At 38.3% G+C, this 26,046-nt stretch overlaps 1 protein-coding gene across 3 annotated transcripts in view; it reads right to left on the bottom strand.

Annotated features, from left to right (window-relative positions):
- The window catches only part of Htr2c (5-hydroxytryptamine receptor 2C), a 377,148-nt gene that overhangs the window by 201,063 nt on the left and 150,039 nt on the right, over positions 1-26,046 (bottom strand). For all 3 annotated transcript variants that reach the window (XM_060374493.1, XM_060374494.1, XM_060374495.1), the window contains exon 3: positions 1,106-1,210. In XM_060374493.1, the coding sequence (XP_060230476.1) occupies positions 1,106-1,140 (35 nt within the window). In that variant the 5' untranslated portion in view covers positions 1,141-1,210. The remainder of the gene's footprint in view (positions 1-1,105; positions 1,211-26,046) is intronic.

Genomic DNA, 26,046 nt, shown 5'->3' with positions numbered 1-26,046 from the left:
CGGATTCTACCAGTAAGCATTTCAGGCTAAGTGCCAATCTAAGACAAAAGAGATGTGTATGTTTTACTTTTGTAAATTTCAAATTAACTTCCCTTATAGTGATTAGATTTATTTATGTTATACACACAAATGTTCTCTAAAGATGTGAGCTTCTAGGGTGTGTCTAACAAAACCAACCCATTCATCTTCCCTGATAAAAATAAGAAAACAATCATGTTCAAAATTTCCTGTTTGAAAACTATTTTTTTCTGGCTATTTTCTGGATGAGATCTGTTTATGTTTGCCTATCTATCTATCTATCTATCTATCTATCTATCTATCTATCTATATGTCTGTCTGTATCTATCTATCTATCTATCTATCTATCTATTATTTCAGGTATTGTATAGGAGCAAAGTGATATAGGACTTCTAAGTTATACTGCTCAGGGTTTATATATTCTACTCCAGAATAGTGGTTTGGGTTAGATAAGATTTACAGTGACTTTGTTCTTGCATCTGATTCTTTATCTACTCTTTACATTCCAATCTATTGAATTCATATATTCTAGGATCACCATGTTCTTCCCCAGCCAGTTGCAACCACTATCCCTACCTTCTGATCTCTAGCATCCTCTAATGTTCTTTACAGAATCAGTTGATTGTAATAATAATAATAAAAACTCTCTTTGCCTTCTCTCTTTTTCTCCAGTTCAGCATCTATCCTAAGTTGACCTAAATCTTGTAACTATTCTGTCTCAATCACCTTGGTGTCAGTTTTATAGGTATGCAGCACCACAATAGTCAGCCATTTGATTTTCTTAATTGTTTAGTTCATAAAAGAGAGAAAAGGTATTAAACTCTGTAAGCTTTACCCATGATAAAATCAACCATAAAAAATGGAATTTGAACTGAGGCTATTATCATTCCAGTAAATGAGTTTTAAAATTTAATTAGATGACAGATTATTTTTATTCTCAATGTGGTATCTTTAAATAGAAAATATTAATCTTTTTTTGATGCTGGTTAAATAGAGCCTGGTTTTATATAAACATTTTTATATTACTAAGTAAAGAAGCATGAAAGTAACTTTACTGTTTTTATTAAAACAAGTAACAAATTCTTACAAGACTGTGTGCACCGCATTGCTCAGGTTCACCATGATTGCTTTAGTCTTAAGCAACAAGATGTTCAAACTGAGAATTGGAAAATTAACAGACTGGATTCATTCCCTGAGGAGAGAAAAGATTAAAAAAATTAGTTAAAATTGCAAATAACTTGCATATCAAAAAATTAAATAAACTCAAATGCACCTATTTAATGATAAGAAAATCATTACTTCATTTAACGAATAGGAAAAGATGTTATATGGAAGTAATACGAAATGGCTAGAACAATTTTTTCACTTATCTATAGGCACAAAACTATCCATTTTTGTGAAAATTTCTCATCTAGAGTCTAGTAATGTGTGACATTACCACATGTTCCTATTAGTGTACACAGAGCTTAAAATCAATGTTTTGAGAAGCAAGTTAAAATAGATCTTTGAGATTTGTAAATCATTAGAAAAACATATACAATTTTAAATTAACTTACAATTATAAAAATCAAAACTTTCATCATGTAGTAAAATGAAAAAATAAAAAATTTCAAGAATTTGTATAACATAAACATATTTTATTCTTTTCTAATTTTTCTTCAAATTGAAGCAATATGAACCTACATAGAGAGTCCTATTTGTATTTTGCATTAATCAAGAAAATTCATGAGAGGCCAGCAATAACTGGTTTATAACCAAATAAATTCACTCGTCAAGTTTATGATATCAAATACAGAAATACGAAAATGGGGACATAAGGACAGACACTGGGGAAATCCAAACAATGATTAACTCTTACTACAAAAGCCTATATGTCACAATATTTGAAAATCTGAATGAAATGGACAATATTTTTGGTATATTCCATTTAGCAAAGATAAACCAAGATGAGGTAAATAGATTACATAGTCTTATATCTCCCAAGGAAGTAGAAGCTATCATCAAAAATCTCCCACCCAAAAGGAAAACCTAGGGCCAGATGATTTCAGTGTAGAATTCTACCACACTTTCAAAGAAGAGCTGACACCAATTCTCTTCACTATTCCACAAAATATAAACAGTAAGATTACCAAACTCATTCTATGAAGCCACAATCACTTTGATACACAAATCTCACAAAGACTTAACAAAGAAAGAAAATTTCAGACCAATCTCTCTTATGAGCATTGATGCAAAAAATACTCAGTGAAATACTCGCAAACCAAATCCAAGAACACATCAAAGATATCATCCAATATGACCAAGTAGGCTTCATCCCAGATATGAGGGGTAGTGCAATATACAGAAACCCATGAAGGAAATCCACCATATAAACAAACTGAAAGAAAATAAAACACACGGTAATCTCTTTAGATGCTGAAAAAACATTTGATAATATCCAACAATCATTTATGTTTAAAGTCCTGGAGAGATCCTGGATACAAGGCACTTACCTAAACATAGTAAAGGCAATATAAAGCAAGCCTATAGCCAACATCAAACCAAATGGAGTGAAACTTAAATCAGTCCCACTGAAATCTGGGAAAAGGCAAGGCTGCCCACTCTCTCCACACCTCTTCAACATAGTACTTGAAGTCCTTGCTAGAGCAATAAGACAAAGAGATCAAGGGGATTCAGTTCTGAAAGGAAAACTACAAAAAGTATCACTATTTGCAGATAATACGATAGTATACCTGACTGACCCCAAAAATTCTACCAGGGAACTACTTCACTGATAAAACCTTAGGCCAAGTGGCTGGATACAAAATCAAATAAAAAAAAATTAGTAGCCCTCCTGTATATAAAAGACAAATGCACTGAAAATGAAATTAGGGAAACAACACACTTCACAATAGCCACAAAGGACATAAAGTACCTTTGTGTAACTCTAACCAAGCAAGCCAAAGACTTGTATGGAAAAAAATCTTTCAGTCTCTGAAGAAAGAGGAAGATATCAGAAGATGGAAAGATTCCCCATGTTCATGGATTGGCAGGATTAACATAGTAAAAATGGCCATTTTAACAGGGGCAATTTACAGATTCAATGCAATCCCCATCAAATTACCAATACAATTCTTTATAGACCTTGAAAGAAAAATGTCAACTTCATTTTTGAATAACAAGAAATGAGAATCGCTAAAACAACCCTTTACAATAAAAGATCTTCAGGAGGTATCACCATCCCTGATCTGAAGCTGTACCATAGAGCGACAGTAATAAAAACTGCATGGTACTGGCATAGAAACAAAATGGTGGATCAATGGATTCAAATAGAAGACCCAGAAATAAACCCACACACTTATGGACACCTGATTTTTTTACAAAGACGCCAAAACCATACAATGGAGAAAAGATAGCATCTTCAACAAATGTAGCTGGTCTAACTGGATGTCTACAAAAAGATCATACTTATCACCCTACACAAAACTAAAGTCTAAGTGAATTAAAGACCTCAATATAAAACCAGAGACACTAAACCCATTAGAAGGAAAAGTGGAGAAGAGCCTGGAACTCATTAGCACAGGAGACAACTTCCTGAACAGAACACCAACAGCACAGGCTCTAAGAGCAACAATCAATACATGAGACCTCATGAAACTGAAAACTTCTGTAAAGCAAAGGACACTGTTGTCAGAACAAATCAACAGCCTAGAGCTTGGGAAAGGATCTTCACCAAGCTATATCTGACAGAGAGCTAATATCCTGAATGTATAAAGAACTTAAGTTAAATGTCAACAGATCAATTAATCCAACTCAAAAATGGGTACAGGGAAAAAGAGAGAATTCTTAATAGAGAAACACTTAAAGAAATGCTAAATATCCTTACTCAGCATGGAAATGGAAATCAAAACCACCCAAAGATTTCACTTTACACCCATCACAACAGCTAAGATGAAAAACTCAAGTGACAACACATGCTGGAGAGGATGTGGAGAAAGAAGAACCTTACTCCATTGCAGTTGGGAATGTAATGTTGTACAACTACTTTAGAAGTCAATCTGGTGCTTTCTCAGACAATTAAGAATAGTGCTACCTCATGATCTAGCTTCAGCTTTCTTAGGCATTTATCCAAAATATGCTGATTACAACAAGGACATTTGCACAACCATATTTGTAGCAGCTTTATTTGTAATTGCCAGGATCTGGAAACAACCCAAATGACCCTGAGTTGAGTAATGGATACAGAAATTGTGGTGCATTTACACAATGGAATACTACTCAACAATTAAAAACAAGGAAATCATGAAATTTGCAGGCAAATGGTAGGAACTAGAAAAGATCATCCTGAGTGAGATATCCCAGAAGCAGAAAGACACACATGGTATATATTCTCTTATAAGTTGGTATTAGAGATATAATATAGGATTATCATACTAAGATCTGTACACTTAAAAGAACTTAATCAAGAAAAAGGGCACTGGGTAAGATGCTCAATATTCATTTAGAAAGGCAAACTGGATAGACATCAGAAGAGGGAGAAAACAGGGAACAGGACAGAAGCCTATGACAGAGGGCCTCTGAAAGACTCTACCCAGCAGGGTATCAAAGCAGATGCTGAGGCTCATAACCAAAATTTGTGCAGAGTACAGAGAATCTTATTAAAGAAGTGGAAGAAGGACAGAAACTCCACAAAGAAAGCAACAGAACCAAAAATCTGGGCACAGGGGTCTTTTCAGAGACTGATACTCCAAACAAAGACCATGCATGAAGATAACTTAGAACCCCTGCACAGATGTAGCCCATGGCAGCTCAGTGTCCAAGAGGGTTACCTAGTAATGGTAAGAGAGACTATTTTAGACACGAACTCAGGGGCTGGCTACTGGATCACCTCTACCTGTGGTGAGAGCAGCCTTACCATTCCACAGATGAAGACAATGCAGCCAATCCTGATGAGACCTGAAAGGCTAGGGTCAGATGGAAGGGGAGGAGGACCTCCCGATCATTGGGCTGGGGGAGGGGCATAGGAGAAGAAGAGGGGCAGAGGGTGGTATAGTGTGAGGATGAGGGAGGAGACTACAGCTGGGATACAAAGTGAATAAACTGTAATTAATTACAAAAATTAAAAATGAAAAAAAGTCTTGCTTCCCCCCCAAAAAAAAGAACAGTGCAAAATGGTTTCAGAGCAGAATTCTACCAGACCTTCAAAGAATAGCTAACTCTAATTCTCTTCAAACCCTTTCAGAAAATAAAAACAGAAGGAACATTACCAAACTCATTCAGTGAAGCCACAGTCACTTTGATACCTAAAGGATACACAAAGATACCTTGATAAACAAAGACCCAACCCCCCAAAATTGAACTTCAGACCTATCTCCCTTATGAATATTGAGGCAAAATTACTCAATAAAATATTTGCAAACTTAATCTAAGAACACATAAAAGATATCATCTTCCATGACCAAGTAGGCTTCATTCCAGGCATGCATGGATGGTTCAATATACAAAATTCTTCTGTGTAATCCACCCTATAAGCAAACTGAAGAAGAAAAACTACATGATCATTTCCTTAGATGACAAAAAAATAAATAAATAAACAAACATTTGACAAAATCCAACACCTATTTTTGTTTAATGTCTTGGAGAGATCAGGGATACAATACACATACCTAAATACTGTAAACACAATATACAGCAATCCTATAGCTAACATAAAACTAAATGGAGAGAAACTTAAATCAATCATATTGAAACAAGGGACAAGGCAAGGCTGACACTCTCTGCATATCACTTAACTTAAATATAGTACTTGAAGTCCTAGTTAGCGCTAACAACTAAAGGAGACCAAGGGGATACGAATTGGAAAGGAAGTCCTAGTTAGCGCTAACAACTAAAGGAGACCAAGGGGATACGAATTGGAAAGGAAGAAGTCAAAGTATTACCTTTTGCAGATGATATGATAGTATACATGATTGGCCCTGAAAATTCAACCAAAGAACTCCTTCAGCTGATTAACACCTTCAGCAGTGTGGCTGGATAAAAAAAATAACTCAAAAAAAAAAAATTGGTAGCCCTGCTGTATAACTAAAGAAAAAAGGGCTGAGAAATAAATTAGGGATACTACACCCATCACAATAGCTACTAAAAATATAAAGTATGTTGGTGTGACTCAAATCAAAGAGGTAAAAAAACTACTTGAAAAAGACTTCAAGTCTTTGAGGAAAGGAACTGAAGAAGTTGTCAGAAGATGGATTGATCTCCCATGCTCATGGGTAGGTAGAATAAACATAGTGAAAATCGCCATCCTGCCGAAAGAAATGTAAAGATTCAGTGCAATTCCCATCAAAATAGCAATATAATTCTTTACAGACCTTGAAAGAACACTTCTCAACTTCATATGGAAAAAGAAAACAAAATAAAACAACAACAAAAAAACCTCAAAATTGCTAAGACAATCCTGTATAACAACAGAGAGTATGTAGTTACCTCCATTCCCGATCTCAAGCTCTACTACAGAGCACTAGTAATAAAAACTGCATGGAACTGGCATAGAAGCAGAATGGTGAATCAATGGAATCGAATAGAAGACCCAGAAATAAACCTACGAAATTATGGATACTGGATATTTGACAAAGAAGCCAAAATCATACATTTGGAAAAAAAGATAGTATCCTCAACAAATGGTGCTGGTCTAATTGGATGTCTACATGTAGAAAAATGCAAATAGATCTGTATATATCACCCTGCACAAAAATAAAGTCCAAGTGGATCAAAGACTTCAACATAAAACTAGACACACTAAACCTGTTAGAAGAAAAAGTGGGGAAGATCCTTGAACTCATTGGTATAGGAGACAACTTCCTGAACTGAGCACCAACAACACAGACTCTAAGATCAATAGTCATTAATGGGAGTAAAACTGAAAAGCTTTTGTAAAACAAAGACACTGTTGTCAGAATAAAACGACAGCCTAAAGATTGGGTAAGGATCTTCACTCATCCTATATCTGACAAAGGGCTAATATCCGGAATATATAAAAAACACAAGAGGTTAAAAATCTACACACTGAGTAATCCAATTAAAAAGGGAGTACAGAGCAAAACAGAGAATTCTGAATAGATGAATATCGAATGGTAGAGAAACACCTAAATGCTCAACATCCTTAGTCATCAGGGAAATGCAAATCAAAACGACCCTGAGATTTCACCATATACCCATCACAATGGCTAAGATCAAAACTTAAGTGACAGTACATGCTAGAGAGGATGTGAAAAGAGGAACCTTATTCCACTGCTGTTGGAATGTAAACTTGTACAACACTTCGGAAATCAATCTGGCACTTTCTAAGAAAATTACAAATAGTGCTACCTCAAGATCCAGCTATACCACTCCTAGCCATATATCTAAAATATGTTCCAGTATACAACAAGGACATTTGCTCAACCATGTTCTTAGCAGCTTTATTCATAATAGTCAAAATCTGGAAACATCCCAGATGTCCCTAAGTTGAGGGATGGATACAGAAATTGTGGTACATTAACACAATGGAATACTACTCAGCAATTAAAAACAAGGAAATTAAGAAATTTGCAGGCAAATAGTGGGAACTAGAAAAGATCATCCTGCATGAGGCATCTCAGAAGCAGAAAGACACACATGGTATATATTCACTTATAAGTGAATATTAAACATATAATATAGGATAAACACACTAAAATTGGTACAGCTGAAAAAGCTAAGCAAGAAGGAGGGCCCTGAGTAAAATGATGAATCCTCATTCAGAAAGACAAACGCGATGGACAGCAGAGACAGAAAACAGGAAAAAAGGACAGAAAGTTTCTTAAAGACTCTACCCAGGGGAGCCAAGATAGCGGCGCCAGGAAAGCACTGCGTCTGAGAAGCAGGACAGCACTCACCAAGCAGCGACCAGGAGACTGAACTCTGGGCCCTGAAACTACAGCAATCGTGTTTCCCAGGTGAGGGGAGGCTCCCACAGCGTGGGAATCAGTCGGGTCCACATTCGGCTGCCCAGCCAGAACCGGGAAGAAATCCTGGGTAATGCAGGCTTTGGGTCCCCGTGTTGGAGCCACAAGCCTGCTTGTCCTGATCACTTTCCCAGGCTGATCCATGGGCACAAGGGTGCCTGAGACTGGGAGTCCCAGTCTCAAGAAAACCTCACGGGGAAACAAAGTTGCAAGTCTGATCACGGGTCCCGCAGTCTTTCCTTGGAAGGTCCCGCAGACCTCGGGTACCCGCCACCATAGCAACTGATCTCCCGCCACGCTGAGAGCTGCTCGCCCAGCTCACCAGTACAGACAAGCTGCACGCCCCAGTGCAACAGGGACTGGGAACCCATGCCCGGAGAGGGCCCCACAGGGAAGGAAGAAACCATGCTGCTGGGGTCACCTAGGCTGTGCCTGGGGAAAGTTTAACAGACTGCATATCTCAAACAGGGGAGTACGCCCAGCCATCATAGCCGGGCCCAAGCAGGGAGCACAGAGATATTGGGAACCCAGCCCCCGCAGAATAGCAGGCAGACGCACGCTCCGCCAGCCCAGAGGCCTGCTTTGAACCAACTACTCCTTACAGACAGAAGACACCAGAGTATTAGAGTCACTGTCTGGAGAAACTCTCACAAGGAACAAAGCAAAGGGGACTGACTTAGGCAACCCAGTATATCCCCGGAAAAGGTCCCACAGACTGGCCCAACCCAGGGAACTGCTGTACCCCAGATAACCTGCTGTTACCAGGAGAGCAGTACTCACTCGCCACAGATTACCTCTTGGGTTCTGGGGCACAGAGCCCCAACCTCAGACCTACAAAAGACTGGGAACCCTGAGATCAACCCCCAGATACTGCTCCAAGGGGCAACCAGTTATCCCTAACAAAACTGACCAAACCACGGGACACACAGGTTAGAGCAGCTGATCACTATACTTACAGCAAGAAACCCAGAAGGAGGGCAGCTGTCTCTAGGACTTCTCCCGGTGAGAGGAGAGCCCTCTTGACTAATCAGGACCACAGTTACCACCCAGGTCTCTATGCCTGAGATGAGCTGTAGCAACTCCTGAAAAACACCGGCCATCCAGTGACTATACCCAAAAAGCTGAGAAGGCTTCCTTCAGGAAAAAACATCTTCCTGCCAAAGGGATTCTCTCCACTACAAGACTCCAGGAACAACCAGAAACTAAGTTCAAATAACTAAGATAGACCAATGGGTAGAGGACAGCGTAAAAGTTCAACCAACAAAAGCCAGAGCAATATGGCATCTCCAGAACCCAGTTGTCCAGAGGCAAATAGCCCTAGACATCCCAGCATAATTGAAATTCAAGGAGATGACCTAACATCTATGCTCATGAGGAAGATAACAGATGAAACAAATAAAATACAAAAAGAATTAGAGGAAGCTGCAACCAAACAGTCTGTGGCCTTTAGAGAGGAAATGCTTAAATCACTGAATGAAATAAAAGAAACAGTGGATTGTTCAAACAAACAGCTGAAGGAATTGATGGAAAAACATGAAAATACAGTCAGACAGGGGAAGGAAACCAACAAAATAGCTCAAGACCTGAAGAAAGAATTGGAAAAATTAAAAAAAAAAAACACACACACAAATGGAAGAAATTGTGGAGAGAAAGAACTTAGGGAAGAAAGCAGGAACTACAGAGCTTAGCATAACCAGTAGGCTACAAGAAATGGAAGAAAGAATCTCAGGTGTGGAAGATACAATGGAAGAAATAGATGTATCTGTCAAAGAAAATGTTAAGTCTAAAAAATTCCTGACACAGACCGTCAAAGAAATTCAAGAAAACATGAAAAGACAAAACCTAAGAATAATAGGAATAGAGGAAAAAGAAGATTGATTCCCTGCACCAAGGCCCAGGAAATATCTTCAACAAAATCATTGAAGAAAATTTCCCCAAGTTAAAGGAGAGGCCAATAAGAATACAAGAGGCTTATAGAACACCCAATAAATTAGACCAGAAAAGAAAATCCTCCCACCACATAATAATCAAAACTGTAAGTATACAGAACAAAGAGATAATACTAAAAGCTGCAAGAGAAAAAGGGCAAGTAACATATAATGGCAAATCCATTAGAATCACACCTGACTTTTCAACAGAGACTATGAAAGCCAGAAGGGCCTGGACAGATATCATGCAGACCGTAAGAGAACAAAGATGTCAGCCCAGCTTACTATACCCAGCAAAACTCTCAGTCCTCATAGACAGAGAAAACAAGATATTCAATGACAAAAACAAATTTCAACAATACCTACAAATAAATCCAGCATTACAGAAGACATTAGAAGGGAAAATACAACCCAAGAAAACTAGCTACATCCAAGAAAACACAGGAAATAAATAACCCCACTACAGTAAAACAAAAAGCAACCAAGCACACAACCGTATGACCACAGCCAACATCAAAGTCAAAGGATTTAGCAGCCACTGGTCATTAATCTCTCTCAATATCAATGGACTTAATTCTCCAATAAAAAGACACAGACTAACAGAATGGATGTGTAAACAAAACCCAGCAATCTGTTGTATACAAGAAACACACCTAAGTCACAAAGATAGACATTACCTGAGGGTAAAGGGATGGAAGATGTCTTTCCAAGCAAATGGACACAAGAAACAATCAGGAGTAGCCATTCTAATATCTGATAAAATAGACTTTCAACCAAAATTAATCAAAAGAGATGGGGAAGGACACTTCATACTCATCAAGGGAAAATTCCACCAAGAAGACATCACAATCCTGAACATCTATGCCCCAAATACAAGGGTACACACATTTGTGAAAGAAACATTGATAAAACTTAAACCACACATAGATCCCCACACATTAATAGTGGGAGACTTCAACACCCCACCCTCAACAAAGAACAGGTCAACTAAACAGAAATTAAACAAAGAAACAATATCTCTAACAGAAGTCATGAATCAAATGGACCTTAACAGACATTTACAGAACTTTACACCCAAACACAAAAGAATTTACCTTCTTCTCAGCACCTCATGGAACCTTCTCCAAAATAGACCATATAGCTGGTCACAAAGCAAGCCTCAACAGATACAAGAAGATTGAAATAATCCCTTGTATCCTGTCTGATCACGATGGAATAAAGCTGGACCTCAATAACAACAGAAATAGCAAAAGCCTACACATACATGGAAACTGAACAACTTGCTACTAAAAGACAGCTGGGTCAGGGAAGGAATAAAGAAAGAAATTAAAATCTTCCTAGAACTCAATGAAAATGAAGACACAACATACCCAAACCTGTGGGACACAATGAAGGCAGTGCTAAGAGGAAAGTTTATAGCACTAAGTGCCTTCAAGAAGAAATTTGAGACAGCGCATTCAAGCAACTTAATGGCTCACTTAAAAACCCTAGAAAAAAAAGAAGCAGACACACCGAAAAGGAGTAGACGGCTGGAAATAATCAAACTCAGGGCTGAAATCAATCAATTAGAAACAAATAAAACAATTCAAAGAATCAATGAAACCAAGAGCTGGTTCTTTGAGAAAAACAACAAGATAGACATACCCTTAGCCAAGCTAATTAAAAGGCAGAGAGACACCATCCAAATCAACAAAATCAGAAATGAAAAGGGGGACATAACTACAGACACTGAGGAAATCCAAACAGTCATTAAGACTTACTTCAAAAGTCTATATGCCACAAAATTTGAAAATCTAAATGAAATGGACAATTTTCTTGATCGACTCCACTTACCAAAGCTAAATCAGGACCAGGTAAATCAGTTAAGTAGTCCTATATCCCCCAAGGAAATAGAAGCAGTCATCGAAAGTCTCCCATCCAAAAAAAGCCCAGGACCTGATGGTTTCAGCGCAGAATTCTACCAGACATTCAAAAAAAAGCTAACTCTAGTTCTCTTAAAACTATTCCACAAAATTGAAACAGAAGCAACATTACCAAACTTATTCTATGAAGCCACAGTCACCTTGGTACTTAAACCTCACAAAGACCCAACAAAAAAAAAGAGAATTTCAGGCCAATTTCCCTTATGAACATTGATGCAAAAATACTCAACAAAATACTTGCAAACCGAACACAAGAACACATCAAAGATATCATCTACCATGACCAAGTAGGCTTCCTCCCAGGTATGCATGTGTGGTTCAATATACAGAAATCCATCAATGTGACCCAACATATTAACAAACTGAAAGAAAAAAAAACACATGATAATCTCTCTAGATGCTGAAAAGCATTTGACGAAATCCAACATCCATTCATGTTTAAAGTATTGGAGGGATCAGGGATACAAGGCCTGTATCTAAACATACTAAAGGCAATATACAGCAAACGTATAGCCAATATCAAACTGAATGGAGAGAAACTTAAAGCAATCCCACTGAAATCAGGGACAAGACAAGGCTGCCCACTCTCTCCGTATCTCTTCAACATAGTGCTGGAAGTTCTTGCTAGAGCAATAAGGCAGTTGAAGCAGACCAAGGGGGATACAAATTGGAAAGGAAGAAGTCAAATTATCACTATTTTCAGATGATATGATAGTATACGTGAGCGACCCCAAAAACTCTACCAGGGAACTCCTACAGCTGATAAACACCTTCAGCAAAGTGGCCGGATACAAAATTAACTCAAAAAAATCAGTAGCACTCCTGTATACAAAAGACAAAAGGGCTGAGAAAGAAATTAGGGAAACAACACCCTTCACAATAGCCACAAATGACCTCGGAGTAACCCTAACCAAGGAAGTCAAAGACTTGTATGAAAAAAATTTCAAGTCTCTGAAGAAAGAATTAGAAGAAGGTATCAGAAGATGGAATGATCTCCCATGCTCATGGCTTGGCAGTATTAACATAGTAAAAATGGCCATCTTACCAAAAGCAATCTACAGATTCAATGCAATTCTCATCAAATTACCAACACTATTCTTACAGACCTGGAAAGAAAAATTCTCAACTTCATATGGAATAACAAGAAACCCAGAATTTGTAAAATAATCCTCTACAATAAAAGATCTTCTGGAAGTATCTCCATCCCTGATCTCAAGCTGTACTATAGAGCAACAGTTATAAAAACTGCATGGTACTGGCATAGAAACAGAATGGTGGATCAATGGAACCAAACAGAGGACCCAGAAATAAACCCACACACTTATGAGCACCTGATCTTTGACAAAGATGCCAAAACCATTCAATGGAAAAAAGACAGCATCTTCAACAAATGGTGCTGGTCCAACTGGATGTCTACATGTAGAAAAATGAAAATAGATCCATACTTATCACCCTGCACAAAACTGAAGTCCAAGTGGATCAAAGACCTCAACATAAAACCAGACACATTAAATCTGCTAGAAAAAAAAAGGTGAGGAATACCCTATAACACATTGGTACAGGATAAAACTTCCTGAACAGAACCACAACAGCACAGGCTCTAAGAGCAACAATCAATAAATGGGACCTCATGAAACTGAAAAGCTTCTGCAAAGCAAAGGACACCGTCATCAAAACAAAGCGACTGCCTACAGATTGGGAAAGAATCTTCACCAACCCTTTATCTGATAGAGTTCTCATATCCTTCATATATAAAAAACTAAAGAAGCTGAAAAGCAGCAAACCAAGTAATCCACTTAAAAAATGGGGAACAGAGCTAAACAGAGTTCTCTGTAGAGGAATATCGAATGGCAGAAAAGCACTTAAAGAAATGCTTAACCTCATTAGCCATTAGGGAAATGCAAATCAAAACAACCCTGAGATTTCACCTTAAGCCCATGACAATGGCCAAGATCAAAAACTCAAGTGACAACACATGCTGGAGAGGTTGTGGAGAAAGGGGAACCCTCCTCCACTGCTGGTGGGAATGTAAACTTGTATAACCACTCTGGAAATCAATCTGGCACTTTCTTAGACAACTAGGAATAGCCCTTCCCCAAGATCCAGCCATACCCCTCCTGGGCATATATCCCAAAGAGGCTCAAGTATACAAAAAGGACATTTGCTCAGTCATATTTGTAGCAGCTTTATTTGTAATAGCCAGAAGCTGGAAACAGCCCAGATGCCCCTCAACTGAAGAATGGATGCAGAAATTGTGGTACATCTATACAATGGAGTATTACTCAGCAATGAAAAATAAGGAAATCATGAAATTTGGTGGGACCTGGATAGGATCATCCTGAGTGAGTTGTCCCAATAGCAGAAAGACACACACGGTATATACTCACTCATATAGACATACAACATAGGATAAACCCACTAAAATCTGTGCATCTAAAGAAACTAAGCAAGAGAGAGGACCCTAACTAAAACTGTCAATCCCCATACTGAAAGGCAAAGAGGATGGACACCAGAAGAAGAAGAAAACAGGAAACAACCTAGGAACCTGCTACAGAGGGCTTCTAAAAGCCAGAAGAAGAAAACAGCAAACAACCTACGAACCTACCACAGAGGGCCTCTGAAAGCCTCTGCCCTACAGACTACCAGAGCAGATGCTGAGCCTGATGGTCAACTGTTGGGCAGAGTGAATGGAATTTTATGTAAGAAGTGGGAAATAGTACGAGCTGGAGAGGACAGGGTCTCCACAAGGAGATCAACAGAACAAGAAAATTTGAACACAGTGAACTTCCCAAAGACTCATACTCCAACCAAGGACTATTCATGGAGATAACCTGGAACCTCTGGACACAGATGTAGGCCATGGCAGTTTAGTGTCCAAGTGGGTTACATAGTGATGGGAAGAGGGACTGCCTCTGACATAAACTGATTGGCCTGCTCTTTGATCACCTCCCCCTGAGGGGGGAGCAGCCTTACCAGGCCACAGAAGAAGAGAATGCAGCCATTCCTGATGTGATCTGATAGACTAAGATCAGAAGGAAGGAGAGGAGGCCCTCCCCTATCAGTGGACGTGGGGAGGAGCATGCATGCAGAAAGAGGAGGTAGGATGGGAGCGGGAGGGGGAGGAGGGAGAGGCTTATGGGGGGATACAAAATGAATAAAGTGTAATTAATAATAATAATAATAATAATAATAATAATAAAAAGAGCCTATGCTATAGTGATTCCAGGGGGGAAAAAAAGAAACTAAGAAAGAGAGAGGACCCTAACTAAAACCGTCAATCCCCATCCTGAAAGGCAAAGAGGATGGACATCAGAAGAAGAAGAAAACAGGAAACAACCTAGGAACCTTCTACAGAGGGCTTCTGAAAGCCAGAAGAAGAAAACAGGAAACAATCTCGGAACCTACCACAGAGGGCCTCTGAAAGCCTCTGCCCTACAGACTATCAAAGCAGATGCTGAGCCTGATGGTCAACTGTTGGGCAGAGTGAATGGAATTTTATGTAAGAAGTGGGAAATAGTAAAAGCTGGAGAGGACAGGGTCTCTACAAGGAGAACAACAGAACAAGGAAATTTGAACACAGGGAACTTCCCAGAGAGTCATACTCCAACCAAGGACTATTCATGGAGATAACCTAGAACCTCTGCACAGATGTAGCCCATGGCAGTTCAGTGTCCAAGTGGGTTACATAGTAATGGGAAGAGGGACTGCCTCTGACATAATCTGATTGGCCTGCTCTTTGACAACCTCCCCCTGTGGGGGGAGCAGCCTTACCAGGCCACAGTAGAGGACAATGCAGCCACTTTTGATGTGAACTGATAGACTAAGATCAGAAAAGAGAGGAGAACCTCCCCTATCAGTGGACTTGGGAAGTGGCATGCATGCAGAAATGGGAGGGAGGGTGGGATCGGGAGGGGAGGAGGGAGGGGCTTATGGGGCGATACAAAATGAATAAAGTGTAATTAATAAAATAAAAAAAAGACTCTACCCAGCAGGATAACAAAGCAGATGCTGAAACTCATAGCTAAATTTTAGGCATAGTGCAGGGAATCTTTTGGCAGAAGGGGGAGACAGAAAGATGTGGAGGGGACAGCATCTCCTCAAGGAGATCAATCGAACCAAAATATTTGGGCAAATGGGACTTTTCTGAGAATGATACTACAACCAATGCCCATGCATGGACATTATCTAGAACCTCTGCACAGATGTAGCCCATGGGAGCTCAGCGTCCAAAAGGGTTCCCTAGTAATGGGAACAGGGACTGTCTCTGACATGAACTCAAGGGTTGGCTCTTTAATCACCTTCCCCTGAAGTAGGAGCAGTGTTACCAGGCCATAGAGGAAGACAATGTAGCCAGTCCTGATAAGACCTGATAGGATATGGTCAGATGAAAGGGGAGGAGGACCTCCCCTATCAGTGGATTTGGGGAGGGGCTTGGGAGGAGATGAGGGAGGAGGGTTGAATTGGGAGGGGATAAGTGAGGTGTCTACAGCTGGTATACACTATTACTAATGTGTAATCAATAAAAATAAATGAATTTTAAAAAGAAATATTACAGCCCAAGAAGATGATGTAGGATTGAAAATTAAAAACAAAAGGCCAGTTGTATAAGAAGATGGAAAAAAATATCTTTTGCTTCTTTTATGGATGGAGAGTTAGATTGTTTTTTTTTCTATAAGTTATCTTTCCTTTTAAAAATAGTAATTTTATTTTTTATAATTTATTTATTATATATCCTGATTGAAGCCCCCTTCCTCAGCTCCCCCCAGTCCCATCCTCCCTCTCTCTTCCACATTCCTTTTCCCAATCCACTGAAAGAGGGAGTTCTCCTCCTCTGCAATCTGCCTATAGCTTATCAAGTCTCATCAAGACTGCCTGTATCCCCTTCTTCTGTGGCCTGGTAAGGTGGTATTTCCAGGGGCAACTGTTCAAAGAGTAGGCAATGGAGTTAATGACAGAGGAAGCTCCTGCTCTCTTTACTTAGGGACCCACCTGGCAACTGAACTGGGTACAGGCTACATCTGAGCAGGGGTCCAGGACCTCTCCATGCCTGGTCCTTGGTTGGTCCGTCAGTCTCTGCAGGACCACCTGGGCTCAGAAGTTTTGGTTTTGTTGGTACCCTTTTGGGGCTCCTGTCCTCTCTGTGTCCTTCTATCCTCATACCACCCCCCTTCTTCCGTAAGATTCCGTGCACTCTGCCCAAAGTTTGGCTGTGAGTCTCAGCATCTGCTTTAATACCTGTTGCGTGGAACCTGTCAAAGGACCTTTTATAGTAGGCTCCCATCTTGTTTACTCTCTTCCACTTCTTCTGCTTTCTATCCTGTTTGTCATTCTGAATGTTATTTGAGTATTCTCCCTATTGTCCTCCTTAGTGTTTAGCTTCTTTAAGTCTGTAGATTTTTGTATGGCTATCTTATATTATATGGCTAATATCCACTTATAAGTGAGTGTATACCGTGCATGTCTTTCGGTTTCTGGGTTACCTCATTTAGTTTATCTTTTCTAGTTCCACCCATTTGTTTGCAAATTTTATATTTAATAGCTGAGCAGAGAATTATCAACAGAAGACTATCAAATGACAGAGAAACACTTTAAAAAATGCTCAATGAACTTAGTCATCAAGGAAATGCAAATCAAAACAACCCTGAGATATCATATTACATTCATCAGAATGTCTAAGATTAAAAAAACAAAACAAAGAAACAAAAAAAACAACAACAAAAACCCTCAAGCCTCAAGCAACAATACATGCTGGAGAGGATGTGGAGAAAGGGTAACCCTCCTCCATTGTTGGTGGGAATGTAAAACTTGTACAAGCACTTTGGAAATCCATCTGGTGCTTTCTCAGACAATTAGGAATAATGCTACCTCAAGATCCAGCTATACCACTCCTGGGCATATACCCAAACGATGCCCCTCCATTCAACAAGGACATTTTCTCAACTATGTTCATATTAGCTTTATTTGTAATAGCCAGAATCTGGAAACCACCTAGATGTCCCTCAATGTAGGCATGGATACAGAAATTGTGGCACATTCACACAATGGTATATAAGTTTTCTTTCAGAAGATTTTTGTGATATCCCAAAATATTTATGCGTTGAATTCCTAATCACTTATTACTATATTCTGAGTGCTGTGAAATGCTCTTGTGGATATGACATAACCAATGTAATTAGGACTAGCAATATCTTATCCATGAGGCCACTGGTGCCTGAAGGCAATATAATCAAGAAGACAAAGTATTTGTAACTACCTGTTTAGGGCCTGTTCCCAAAATAAAACCTAGATGTAGAAGAGGGACTAGCTGGAAAGAAGATGAGCTGCAGGAGTGTGAGGGGGCATAAAAGAAAGTAATCGGTGTGACTATTGTTACAATATAGTGTATACACATATAAAACTGACAAAACTTTAGATGCCAATGAAATCTTTTCTGTGATTATTATATGCACTTAACTTTTAGCAGATGGCTAGATCAAAAATGAAATAGTCACAAATGTTCAGATTGTTCCTCAGAAGAAAATAATTGTGTCCAGATTTATAATAGTTTGGGGAGTAGGTAAACCAAAAATTATCCTTAGGACTAAGGCATTTTGCATGAATGTTCCTTTCAATTTTTAATATTCTATAGAGATTTTGTTATAAAACACGTTTTCAACTCTAAAAAAAATCATGTTTGCCATGAATGTCACATCATGTAATTATTTTTAATTTGATGGGAAATTTTCTAGACACTACAGTCAATTGAAATCCTTTCCTGTAAACATTGGCACTTCCAATATGGTAAGTTCATTTAGACATGCATTCTATGAATTTAAATGAAACCTAACACTCCATGTTCCATTTTAAGGTTTAAACTTATTCTAAAAGGTTGAATTCACAAAACCTTTGAGACTGAAAAATGATAAGTGATCAAATAATCTAGTCTATATTTAAGTCACTTTGACAAGTTTGACAGTTGATGTTCTTTAGAACAACTTTCAACAAAGGTAACTTCAAAACCCTCCCCTCTTCAGCAATCTGCTGTTTCAGGAAATGTTGTTTTACATAGATGAAAGAGCCTCAGGCTAATCAGACATCTGAGGAAGGGAAAAAGCCCTCACTAAGTCAGATAAGGAGTCTACACTTCAGGCTTAAGGCAGTTAGCTTATTGCATTTTTGCCAGGCTTGCCCTAGAATGTAGTCAGTGCCTCAGACCTAAAACTGGACCCTTCCCAGTAGTACACCAAGAGGGAAATATCTCAATTCTGACTATGCTTTTATATATGTTGGGAGATTTTAAAAGTTCTCTCAAAACAGAGAGGGAAACATTCAGGGGTTAGTATTTGAGGTCTTTTCTAGACATTTCATTATATCCCATAACACTGATATGATCATTTAATTTGAAAACAGTTCTTACCAATACTTAAAGGTTCTTCTTGTCTCTTGTCAACAAAATACTAATAATTATTAAGGCAAATACAACCTTCCCTCTTATACTTGCCTGTAAATGAAACATTATTTTTCTTATTTGTGTTTTCTAAATTCTTCTGCTTGATACATGCTAAGAAAGGTTTGTCTTTTGTTTGGGGGTATTGGGATGTCCCAGGCCTAATATCTGGGCTACACCCTAGAACCTCAGAAAGCAGTTATTGTGAAATTTAACAAGACTTGAAAAAGCGATAAACTCCTCAAATCAACAGAATCTAAGATAGTAAGTTTTTCTTGGCAAGGCCTATTCCATTCACCTAAAAACCATATTCCAAAATTAGTTTCCAAATTAATAGAGCTAAAGTTGCCACTGCAAATCATTCCATATTTGTAGTTAAAAACACTGAGGGAATCTGTCACAGTGGGCAGCATGCCCAGCAATTTGAAGCTCTTTCTCCATAGGTGGTAGCAGAATTGTATCTAATTAACTCAACCTAAGTATCCTTATAATAAAATAAAGACTAGTAAAGAGCAAGAACTAAGGAGATAAGCATATGTTAATATATATGTTGGAGACCAATTCTCACTGACTTGCAAGACTGAAAACTGTACAATCAAATTCCTGTGTCTTCAAACATTTTTTATTTTCCTATTATGTACTAGGCACTCTGCCAGATGCTATCCACATGGTAGAAAGCAAGGCAGAAGGGTTCCTACTTTCACAGAGTTCATGTTTTATCACAACAAACAGGCAATAAACTTATCACGACTGTATCATTGCTGTGAATGAAATGGAATCACATAATAAGATAAAAAGTAACTGGAGTAAATATATCAGGCAGATTTATAGTTGTACGTATCCATAGATTGATGCTATCCTAGTTAATATTAATCAAAAATACACTGCAATTTTACACTGGTAATACAGACACTTGATAAACATCACTGGCATGAATACTTTGTTTATTTTTATTTTTTATTTTTATAAACACAAGACAAACTTCCCTTTAATTTTGTGATGGTATGTACAATTCAAGGTAGTTGCATACAAAAATGCTGTTCCCTCTTAGGTTTACAGTGAAGATTGATCCCTCACCCACAGGCAGATCTTGCTGCCTGTCTCATTTGATCAAGAAATCATACACTCTGGGGTGTCTAGCAGGCCTTGAATGTTGTAAATGTTCCAGTTGAGTCAAGAAAAGCGAAAAGTTCAATCAGTTGCCCAGATGTATTTATTGCCAAATAACTGGGTACTTGGATACATCTGGACAGCCGAATGAACTCTTAGCTCCTCATCTCTCCAGCAGTTCTTCATTTCACAGCCCTAGATATTCCTGGATAAAAAGAAGAGAAATGAACAAAAACACTATTTACAGTAGAAGGATTGATTAGTCTTTTAGGTTATGCTGTTCCACATTAAAAAAAAAAGCAATCTCTGTCACAGGTATATAACATATTACTAGAAAATTTATTTAAGCCACTAATACAAAACAGGCTAATCATAAACAATGAAAATGTCTAACAAACAGAAAATTGGACAGAAAAATTGAATTTGCATAACCTACATTTTAAATATATCACATTAAAACTATCATGTTTATACATCATTAGACTGGGCATTAGAGGCTATGGTGTCAGGCTTGACTCTATTACTCAGGTGAAGTAGTTTAGAATAAATAATTAGACTTCTTTAGGTCCTCATTTAATTTTGAAGTTGATATAGAAACTTATAGGTAGATTCATTTTGCCATTGCCAATTGAATGTAAATCATTACACACAGCTGAATGTGCCTCTTGATTTAAAAGTGAGAGTGAGAGTAATTTAGGGGTATTTTCATAATGCAGCCCATGTATTCTGCAAATCAATGTGCATGTAGTCTTTAGCATCTGTTTTTTTCTGCTTTCTTAGACTGAAGACTTAAAATATCACATACAGTCCTGAAAAAAAAAAACAATTTTTTTTTACTTGTGATTTTTCTAATTTTAAAAATCCTATGCCACGTATAATTATAGAAAAGTGCATTTTAAGCACTGCTGCTGGGTTTTGTGGCACTCTAAAACCAAGCTTTCTTTTTATTATCTTAAACTTCACCTAAAACAGTGGTTCTCAATCTGTGGAGTGCAACTCCTTGGGGGTGGTGTCAAATGACCCTTTCACAGAAGTTGCCTAAGATCACCAAAAAGCACATTCGATATTTACATCATAATTCAGAAGAGTGGCAAAAGTATGGTTATAAAGTAGCAAAGGAAATAGTTTTATGATTGGGGGGTCACCACAACATGAGGAACTTTACAAGGTTGAGAACCGGGGATCCAAGATGGCTGCAACCAGCATGCACCTTATCTGAGGGGCAAAGGATCTTAAACACTGAAATTAGTGAGTGGAGGGGCAGAAGAACCCAAAACAATGACCAAGGCTTCTGGGGAGAAAGGGGACAAACCCTGAAATGAGACCAATAGGATACAGGTCAACCTCTGACATCTCTGTGGACTCCTCTTGGGGACTCAATTCCCAGGTACTTCCCCAAAACATTTTATCACAACAAACAGGCAATAAACATATCAGGACTGCATCAGTCAGCAGCAGAAGCAGTGGTGGCGGCCGGCAGTGCATGCAACTCATTGCAAAGGTCACAGTGCTGGCTGCTCCAAGCACAGATCTCTCCGCTTGAGATATGAGACGGAGAACACTCAAACCCTTGGCATTTCCCCAGAAAGTTCTCCGTTCTCCCTCCTTGGTGGAGGCAGAGGCTTTAGAGGAAGCCCATAGCACTCTCCACAGAAGAGAGCAGAGCCCAGTCTGCTGTGCCCACAGCTTCTAGCACAGAGCACAGTACCAAGACCACAGAACCCGCAACAGTGTTCAGGTCCAGCCCGCAACATCAGCCAAGAGCTCAGAGTCCAATCCACAGGGCCTGCCACAGACTGTAGACCACTGAGGTATTTAGGAAATCTGTGTAGGCACATTGTGCTCACAATCTGCACTCATGAACAGCGCTAGCATCCACACCTCTTCCGGTACTTTTTCCCATCCCCTATATCCCAAGCACTTACACTCTCTAGCAATTTCTCCTTAAAGACTCACTTCCATGCACACGCACATACTTGCTCCCCCTGCAATAATGATTCTGAGGCTTTTCCTCCCATAAGTATAGTTGAAGCACCAACCTACAACTCTCAAACCACTGGACCTTTCTCATCTTTCTGAAGAATACTCCAGACATCAGAGAAAGACGGTTCCAGTCTGAAAAACAGCTCCAGGAAAAAAAACAGTTAAGGTTACTGATAAGCAAATGGCCAGAGGTCGACATAAAAACACAACCAACAAAAATCAGGACATCATGGCTCCTTCAGCAACCCCACAAATTAATGGATATTTTAATACAGCAGAAACACAGGAAAATGACTTTAAAACTATGTTTATGCAGTTATTAGAGGAACAAAAAGAAGAAATGAACAAATCTCTCTGAGAAATAATAACACAAATGGAGGCAAATAAAGAGGAAACAAACAAAAATCTCAGGGAAAGTGCCATACAAATGGAGGCAAATAAAGAGGAAATGAACAAAACTCTCAAAGAAATACAGACAAATAAACCCACACAAGTAGAGGCACAATTAGTGGCATACAGAGAGGAAACAAACAAAAAAATAAGAGGCATTACAGAAAGACAAAAATCCACATTCAAACAGATGAAGGAAATGGTGCAAAGCATGAAAACAGAACTAGAATTAATAAAGAAAACACAAACAGAGAAAAACATGGAGCTGGAGAATTTAGAGTAAAAATCAGGAACCACAAAGGTAAGCATCACCAATAGAATATAAGAGATGGAAGAGAGAAACTCAGGTGCAGAAGATACCTTTGCTGAAATTGTTTTCTCTTTCTCAAAGAAAAAGTAAAATCAGAAAAGTCCCACAAAACATCCAAGAAATCAAGGACACCATGAAAAGGAAAAAAACCTAAGAATAATAGGAATGAAAAAGAAGATTCCAGGATCCAAGGTACAGAAAATGTTTTTAAGAAAATCATAGAAGAAAAATTTCCCAACTTAAAGAAAGAAGTGCCCATAAACATACAAGAAGCCTACAGAACACCAAATAGAATAGACCAGAAAAGAAATTCTTCACATCACATCATAGTCAAAACATAGAGAAAAAAGAAAAAATATTAAAGGCAGCAAGGGATAAAGGCCATGTAACATATGAAGGTAGACCTATCAGAATCACACCAGACTTCTCATCAGAATCTATAAAAGCCAGAAGGGCTTGGGCAGATGTCATGCAAACTTTAAGGGAAAAGAGATGCCAACCCAGACTACTATACCAGCAAAGCTTTCAAGCAACATAGATGGAGAAAACAAAATATTCCATGATAAACCTAAATTTAAGCAATATCTACACAGTAAAACAGCTCTACAGAAGAAACTCCAACCCTATGAAAACAACTACACCTAAGAAAATATAGGATACAGATAATTTCCCAACAAAATCTAAAAGAAAGCAAGCAATGAATCACAGTAAGACCACCAACTCCACAATAAAAGGAACTGACATTCATTGGTCACTATTATCTATCAACGTCAATGGACTCAACTCTCCAATAAAAAGACACAGATTAACAGAATGGTTGTGGAAACAGGATCCAATATTCTACTGCATCCAAGAAACATACCTCTGCAACAAAGATAAACACTACCTCAGAGTAAAGGGCTGGAAAAAATGTTTTTCAAGCAAATGGACCCAGACAACAAATTGGAGTAGTTATCCTAAAAGCCCATAAAATAGACCTTCAACCAAAAGTAATCAAAAAAGATGAGGAAGGGCACTTCCTTCTCATCAAAGGAAAATTCCACGAGGAGGATATCACAATTTTGAACATCTATGCCCTAAATACAAGACCACCTACATTTGTAAATGAAACATTATTAAAGCTGAAACCACACATCGATCCCATCCCCTTACTAGTGGGAGACTTCAACACTATACTCTCACAAAGGGACAGATAAGCCAGACAGAAACAAAACAGGGAAATAAGGGCACTTACAGAGTCCCTAAATAAAGTGGACCTAATAGATGTCTACAGAAATTTTCACCCAAATTTAAAAGAGTATAACTTTTTTTCAGCACCTGATGGAACATTCTCCAAAATAGACTATATAGTTGGTCACAAAGCAAACCTCAACAGGTACAAGAAGATTGCGATAATCCCTTGTATCCTTTCTGACCAACATGGTCTAAAGCTGGACCTCAACAACAATAGAAATAACAAAAAGCCTACACATACATTGAAACTGAAAAACTCGCTACTCAGTGACAGTTGGGTTAGGAAAGAAATAAAGAAAGAAATTAAGAACTTCCTAGAATTCAATGAATATGAAGACACAACATACCCTAACTTATGGGACACAATGAAAGGAGTGCCAAGAGGTAAGTTCATTGCACAATGAAAGGAATGCCAAGAGTTAAGTTCAGTGCCTTCGAGAAGAAATTTGCAACATCGAGTACAAGCAACTTCATAGCTCACCTGAAAGCTTTTGAGAAAAAAAGAATCAGAGACACCCAAGAGGAGTAAATGGCTGGAAATAATCAAACTCAGGGCAAATATCAATCAAAAAAAAAAAAAAACAATTGAAAGAATCAATGAAATCAAGAGCTGTTTCTTTGAGAAAATCAACAAGATAGAAAAGCCCTTAGCCAAACTAACTAAAAGGCAGAGAGAAACTGTCCAAGTAAGGAAAATCAGAAAAGAAAGGGAGGATATACCAACAGACACTGAGGAAATCCAAACAATCATTAGGTCTTACTACAAAAGCCTATATGCTAAAAATTTAAAAATGTAAATGAAATCGACAATTTTTTTCTTAGATTTCACTTACTAAAATTAAATCAAGATCATATTGAAAGACTGAATAATCCTACACACCTAAGGAAATAAAAGCAGTCATCAAAATCTCCCTTCCAAAACAAAAAAGTCCAAGGCCAGATGGTTTCAGAGCAAAATTCTACCAGACCTTCAAAGAAGAGCTAACTCCAATTCTCTTCAAACTATTCCACAAAATACAAACAAAAGGAACATTACCAAACTCATTCTATGAAGCCACAGTCACCTTGATACCCAAACCACATGAAGACACAACAAAATAGAGAAATTTAGACCTATTTCTCTTATGAACATTGATGCAAAAATACTCAATAAAATACTTGCAAACCAAATCCAAGAACACATAAACGATATCATCTACCATCACCAATTAGGCTTCATCCCAGGCATGCAGGGGTGTTTCAGTATACGGAAATCCATCAATGTATTCTACCTTGTAAACAAACAGAAAAATAAAAACCACAATATCATCTCCTTAGATGCTGAAACAATATTAGACAATGTCCAACACAGGTTCCTGTTTAAAGTCTTGGAGAAATCAATGATACAAGGCACATACCTAAACATAGTAAAGGCAATATACTGCAAGTCTATAGCCAATATCAAACTCAATGGAGAGAAACTTAAATCAATCCCACTGAAATCAGGGACAAAGCAGGGCTGTCCACTCTCTCCACATCTCTTCAACATAGTACTTGAAATTCTACCTAGAGTAATAAGACAATTAAAGGAGACCAAGGATATACAAATCAGGAAGGAAGAAGTCATAGTATCACTGTTCACAGATGATATGATAGTATACATGAGCAACCCCAAAAATTCAACCAAAGAACTTCAGCTGATAAACACCTTCAGTAAAGTGGTTGAATACAAAATCAACTCAAATAAATCAGAAGCCCTCTTGTATACCAAAGACAAAAAGGCAGA

This window comes from Meriones unguiculatus, chromosome X, assembly GCF_030254825.1.
Source record: "Meriones unguiculatus strain TT.TT164.6M chromosome X, Bangor_MerUng_6.1, whole genome shotgun sequence".
Lineage (NCBI taxonomy): Eukaryota > Metazoa > Chordata > Mammalia > Rodentia > Muridae > Meriones > Meriones unguiculatus.
Note: the sequence above shows the minus strand (reverse complement) of the source record. Positions and strands in the feature narration are given on the sequence as shown.